This window comes from Oncorhynchus gorbuscha, linkage group LG09, assembly GCF_021184085.1.
Source record: "Oncorhynchus gorbuscha isolate QuinsamMale2020 ecotype Even-year linkage group LG09, OgorEven_v1.0, whole genome shotgun sequence".
NCBI lineage: Eukaryota > Metazoa > Chordata > Actinopteri > Salmoniformes > Salmonidae > Oncorhynchus > Oncorhynchus gorbuscha.
In genome coordinates this window covers 45,288,642-45,295,619 of record NC_060181.1, presented here as the reverse complement: position 1 = coordinate 45,295,619, position 6,978 = coordinate 45,288,642, and the positions used below count along the sequence as shown (strand labels likewise).

The 6,978-nt window shown below is 39.3% G+C and overlaps 1 protein-coding gene across 5 annotated transcripts in view; it reads right to left on the bottom strand.

The window, feature by feature from the left end:
- Positions 1-2,282: 2,282 nt before the first annotated feature.
- LOC124043698 (histone-lysine N-methyltransferase 2B-like) overlaps positions 2,283-6,978 on the bottom strand; it is an 87,863-nt gene continuing 83,167 nt past the window's right edge. For 2 of the 5 annotated variants that reach the window (XM_046362563.1, XM_046362564.1), the window contains 5 exons: positions 5,892-6,144; positions 5,552-5,665; positions 5,359-5,442; positions 5,104-5,233; positions 2,283-4,748 (listed from right to left, as the gene is read on the bottom strand). In XM_046362563.1, coding sequence (XP_046218519.1) covers positions 4,473-4,748; positions 5,104-5,233; positions 5,359-5,442; positions 5,552-5,665; positions 5,892-6,144 — 857 coding nt within the window. In that variant the 3' untranslated portion in view covers positions 2,283-4,472. The remainder of the gene's footprint in view (positions 4,749-5,103; positions 5,234-5,358; positions 5,443-5,551; positions 5,666-5,891; positions 6,145-6,978) is intronic. The other 3 variants (XR_006840369.1, XR_006840368.1, XR_006840367.1) reach the window with 3 other exon arrangements.

The window sequence follows — 6,978 nt, the reverse complement described above, 5'->3', positions numbered from 1 at the left end:
ATTTTCACAATTCCTGACATTTAATCCTAATAAAAAATCCCTGTGTTAGGTCAGTTAGGATCACCACTTTATTTTAAGAATCTGAAATGTCAGAATAATATAGAGAATTATTTATTTCAGCTTTTATTTATTTAAATCACATTCCCAGTGGGTCAGAAGTTTACATACTCAATTAATATTTGCTAGCATTGCCTTTAAATTGTTTAACTTGGGTCAAATGTTTCGGGTAACCTTCCACACACAATAAGTTGGGTGAATTTTGGCCCATTCCTCCTGAGAGAGCTGGTGTAACTGAGTCTGGTTTGTAGGGTTCCTTGCTCGCACACACGTTTTCTGTTCCGCCCACAAATGTTCTATATGTTTGAGATCAGGGCTTTGTGATGGCCACTCCAATACCTTGACTTTGTTGTCCTTAAGCCATTTTGCCACAACTTTGGAAGTATGTTTGGGGTCATTGTCCATTTGGAAGACCCATTTGCGACCAAGCTTTAACTTCCTGACTGATGACTTGAGATGTTGCTTCAATATATCCACCCCCACAATATGATGCTACCACCCCCGTGCTTCACGGTTGGGATGGTGTTTTTCAGCTTGCTAGCCTACCTCTTTTTCCTCCAAATATAACGATGGTCATTATGGCCAAACAGTTCTACTTTTGTTTCATCAGACCAGAGGACATTTCTCCAAAAAGTATGATCTTTGTCCCCATGTGCAGTTGGAAAGCGTAGTCTGGCTTTTTATTTTTACATTTATTTAACTAGGCAAGTCAGTTAAGAATAAATTATTATTTTCAATGACGGCCTAGGAACAGTGGGTTAACTGCCTGTTTAGGGGCAGAACGACAGATTTGTACCTTGTCAGCTCGGGGATATGAACTTGCAACCTTTCGGTTACTAGTCCAACGCTCTAACCACTAGGCTACCCTGCCGCCCCATGGCAGTTTTGGAGCAGTGGATTCTTCCTTGCTGAGTGGCCTTTCAGGTTATGTCGATATAAGACTTGTTTTACTGTGGATATAGATACTTTTGTATCTGTTTCATCCAGCATCCTCACAAGGTCCTTTGCTGTTGTTCTGAGATTGATTTGCACTTTTTGTGCATGTGTCTGCTCAAACGTTCAGAAACAGGTACAAATCTGTCGTTCTGCCCCTGAACAGAATACGTATATATGTATACGTACGTATATATATACATACATACGTATATATATACGTACACACACACACGTATATATGTATATATATACGTACATATGTATATATATACGTACACACACACGTATATATATACGTACACACACGTATGTATATATGTATATACGTACACACACGTATATATGTATATATGTACACACACGTATATATGTATATATGTACACACACGTATATATGTATGTATATACGTACACACACACGTATATATGTATATATGTATATACGTACACACACGTATATATGTATATATGTATATATATACACACACACGTATATATGTATATATGTATATATATACACACACACGTATATATGTATATATATACACACACACGTATATATGTATATATATACACACACACGTATATATGTATATATATACACACACACGTATATATGTATATATATACACACACACGTATATATGTATATATATACACACACACGTATATATGTATATATATACACACACACGTATATATGTATATATATACACACGTATATATGTATATATACACACGTATATATGTATATATACACACACGTATATATGTATATATACACACACGTATATATGTATATATACACACACACGTATATATGTATATATACACACGTATATATGTATATATACACACGTATATATGTATATATACACACGTATATATGTATATATACACACGTATATATGTATATATACACACGTATATATGTATATATACACGTATATATGTATATATACACACGTATATATGTATATATACACACGTATATATGTATATATACACACGTATATATGTATATACACACACGTATATATGTATATACACACACACATATATGTATATATATACACACACGCATATATGTATATATATACACACACGCATATATGTATATATATACACACACACATATATGTATATATATACACACACACGCATATATGTATATATATACACACACGCATATATGTATATATATACACACACGCATATATGTATATATATACACACACACACACACACACACACACACACACACACACACACTGAATCAATCAAAAACCAACATTTCAACATCTTTATTAAGCCAAGTATATCATAAATAAAAAAAGTGCTTAGAAAAAAATAAACAGGTTTAGAATTTTTTTATACAACTATGTACAGACAAAGTTTGCTTTGTGTCAAGGTAACAGAACAATGTTCATTCAATACACAGTGAAATAAACAGTCCTACGGCAACACACTGCATTTATTCAGTACTCTGGGGCAGAGACCCTTCCAAACCCAAAACATGTAGATTGTGTCCTTTGTTGCATGCACTGCCAAGCTCGGTGCCCTAAAATGGGGTTGCACAGCATGAGTTGGAAACCAAGAGCAAGTTACAATATCCATACTAGCATACCACTTAGAATGAAATGCTCTATTGGCCATGCATTCTACGTGGTTTACTACAGTCAGTGCTTGACTCGGGCCAGAACAAACAGAAAAAGAGTTCCAATACCTCAAGCACTGGCTGAAGTAGTTATTGTAAGAGAGCCCAAACATTATCTTCTCTTGTTTATGTCATGGTGAGCCACTGAGGTAATATACCTGTGAGAGACAAGGGAGAGGATTGGTCACTGTTAGGTAAGTAGAAGAGGAACACACAGAAAGATAAAGGACGACAATTTGAGCATAGGCTACGACCAGGTATTGTACTGTAAGCTTCATGCCCGTTTAAAAATTAGTGGGTGTTCACTACCGAATATAAACCAGGTTAATATTTGACATCACATTTTTTCTCGTAAGCATTTTGATTATACATGTATATGAATACATATACAAATTCGGTTGTAAAATTATAGTTCACTTATCAAAGCAGTTTTTATCACCTCAAACCAGATTACATTCCCCAGTATTAAAGTCTGGATAATCAAGAACAAAACGGCACAAAAACAATAGTGGAAAAAAAGTATACCTGGCAGACTAAAAACATCTTTCATTATTTCTTTCTAGAGGGGTGCAACAAGATATGTTTTCACAGAAATTAAATTCTAATTTCAAGTACAGGGGAGAAATTAGTGGAGAACCAGTTTAAAAGGTAGACTCAGCAATATGATGGAGTTGCAGAAAGTAAACAGCATAGTGGGTCAATTTCCAACTAAGAGCGTTGAAGCGTGAGGCTCAACGTCTCCGCTGTTTTTGTGCCCTGGCTACCACGCTGTAACAGCGTGAATCTAACCCGTACGCACATACTGTGTGTGTGACTGTGTGAAATCGAAGTCTTGCATCTCAATATCTGCAGTGGTGATCGTAGCAACGTCACTTCGCTGAGTCTACCTTTATTAAAACCATAAGTGAAAGTATCCTTTTTAGGGTAGTTCAACAGCACCTTCATATAAGTACAACAAAAGGAACAACAACCTGAACCTGCTCATAAGAGTCTCTGGCCATGTCCTAAATGTCACCCCATTCCCCATTGGCCCTGTTCTAAAGTAGTGCACTATGTATGGAACAGGGTGTCATTTGGGACACATTCTGTTATAATGGTCTCCATAATATCGACATGGGCAATTAAAATATAGCTGCTCTAAAATGTATACTGGAGGTGGCTAGGGTCAAAGTAAAAATAAAAAAAACACAACAGGCTTTTTAAATTTTAAGTACAGCAATGCTCACGCTTATGGCCATTGAAAATAAGGTGCTAAAATAGTTCTCTCCTCAACTCGAGTGTAGCCTTGTACTGTCATAGTTACAGTACAATAACATGGAATTCCTCTTAAAACAGAGTAATCTGAATGATGACAAACTGAAATGAAGTACATAATCAACCCCATCTCTGGTCTAAGTGATAAGCACCACAACTGTGGAATATTTACCTTCATTTTCAGCAGAGGCCATTGGCAACTGATTCAAGAACGTAGACAAACCAAGCGAGTGGCCCATGAGATGCTGTAATGTCACCAGTGGCCTAAAGTACTGAGGTCTGAATCAACTGGGTTTCTTTGCAGGCCTAGAATAGATGCCTGTAGCGGCACACCATCGAATTTAGGAAAACCTACTCCGGGATATGTCCACCAGTCTGTATTTAAATAAAAAAGCGTCATATCAGTCAGTCTTTAAATTAAACTATCTACGGAGGGTTCCGAATCGGAGGGTCCGATTCGTCAGTACTTATCGGTAACGCCACCCTTATGACCACGTCATTGAGTCTCCCAGTCTCCCTTGAAGAATTCAAGTACTCCAACATGGTGTCTGTTTGCTAGGTTGGTCTTCTAGTTGAGGAAGCGGCGGCAGCGCCTGGTGGCACAGTTGCAGTGCAGCTTGCTGCTGTCGTCCTCGATGGGGAACTTGTAGTCGTAGGTGAGCTCCTCGCCGCGGTAGATCTTACGCAGGGCGAAGATGACTATGTGCTTGTGGCTGTCGACGAGGATGACACGAGAGAAGCAGTTGGGCTCGCATGAGTGGTTGATGAAACGGGCGGCATTGCCATGCATGGTGGCGTCAACCACATCAAAGTCATCAATGCGGAACATGTAACAGCCGATGCCCTGACAAGGAGATTAGAGGGTTTTAGAAGACAAATGATGATAGTACTTTATTAATCCGCCAAAGGGGACATACACAATAAATGTGTATGTCAATAAATACACAACCAAGACACTAAAATCCACACATCATGAATGCAAGTGCTCAGATTAAAATGTATCATCGCAAATGTTAAAATATATTTAGTTATTGAATGAAATGAGATGCACAGCTGTATTTTTTGCATAGCTGTATTTTCTGAAATTAAATACATTGCTGTATTTTCCTTTGTATTCAACCTAAACATCCGCAGCACAACTAGTTTCTGTAAACTGCTTTAAGACATTTTTATTAACTCCGGTGATTTTGTTGACCAACCTTGCTGTCATAGTATTTCTCTCTCTTGTCTGTGAGAACCGCACGGATGACATTGCCTGCGTACTCGATCACCATCTCCCCTGCCTCAATGTTCCTCTTGCAGAACAGACCACGTCCGTGAATTTCAGACCTAGGATAAGGAAAATAAATATTTTTTAAACAGTGAAAGAGAAAATAAGTATGAAGTATTTTTCCCCCGACAAAACAAAGTAATCATAATAATATTAGAACATTTAAAAATAGTTTCTTAGTGACCTGTAAACCCCCACTGCTTCCTTGGAGGTCTTCTCCAGGTGTCTGAAGCGCATGGCCATGGGAAGCTCTGTGCTGGTGGCTCGTCTATAAGATGGGAACATGGAGAATACTGTAGGTTAGAACTTCTCTCAGAAAAAAACAAATACAATTAAATTACAGCATGAACTCAATGGTAATTGTGGAGTTGACTAACCTGGTGGATTTCAGTAGGACGTCATCGTCCTCCTCCTCACATGGCGTCGACATGATGTCAGGCAGCTGTCTGTGTTGAGACGCCAAGAAGTTGAACATGTCGAAGGTTGACTTCCTGTGAGGGGACAGAGGCAGAGAGGGAGTTAGTCATAACTACAGTAATGTAATGTTCTAAATGTAGGGGATATAGAATTCAGGTTACAAAACAGAAATTCAGATTGAATTACATAAGCTTAAAAATGAGAATCACCTCTACATTCCAATAAGAGATAAAGTTATGGAAGATGGCCCAGACATCAAAATGCCTATTTTAACCACAGACATCAGTGCTTGGTTCTTACCGCGTGTAGACCTCAGCGCGGGCGCAACCGCTGGGGTTGATGGGCAGCTCGTCGTCAGGGGTGTCAGAGTGGTGGAAGCGGAAGCGGTGTTGTTTACAGCTGGCGGCACCCTGTAGCTGCTCCAGTAGGAAGATGACAGCGTCGTGGAGCAGGCCCAGAACCCGCGCCCCGATCACCCCACCCAGGGGTAACGCCTTCAGATGGAACCCTGCTCGGGCCTCCAGGACGCCGTCGATCACCGCTCGCCACGCCACTGAGGGAGCGAGAGTAGAGAAAAAAGGTGGATATGAATAACAAAATAAAATGCTATACTACATAAGGTCAGTTTTACTGGACACACATTAAGCCTAGTCCTGGACAAAAAAGCCAGTTCAATAGATTCTGCATAGAAAATGTTTTTGCATACAAATAGGAATAGCTACAGTGGCTTGCGAAAGTATTTAACCCCCTTGGCATTTTTCCTATTTTGTTGCCTTACAACCTGGAATTAAAATGTATTTTTTGGGGGTTTGCATCATTTGATTTACACAACATGCCCTACCACTTTGAATATGCAACATTTTTTGGGGGGTGAAATAAGACAAACTGAACTTATGTGCATAACTATTCACCCCCCCCCCCAATATTATGTAGAGCCACCTTTTGTAGCAATTACAGCTGCAAGTCTCAAATCTCTGGAAGACAAACAGGTTTCCCTCAAGAATTTCCTTGTATTTTGCGCTATCCATCATTTCTTCAAATCTGACCAGTTTTGTCAAAAATCTCAATTTGAGTCTCATCTGACCAGAGTACCTTCTTCCATATGTTTCGGGAGTCTTCCACATGCCTTTTGCGGAACACCAAACGTGTTTGCTTATTTTTTTATTTAAGCAATGGCCTTTTTCTGGCCACTCTTCCGTAAAGCCCAGCTCTGTGGAGTGTATAGCTTAAAGTGGTCCAATGGACAGATACTCCAATTTCCGCTGTGGAGCTTTGCAGCTCCTTCAGGGTCAACTTTGGTCTCTTGTTGCCTCACTGATTAATGCCCTTCCTGCCCGGCCCATGAGTTTTGGTGGGCGGCCCTCTCTTGGCAGGTTTGTTGTGGTGC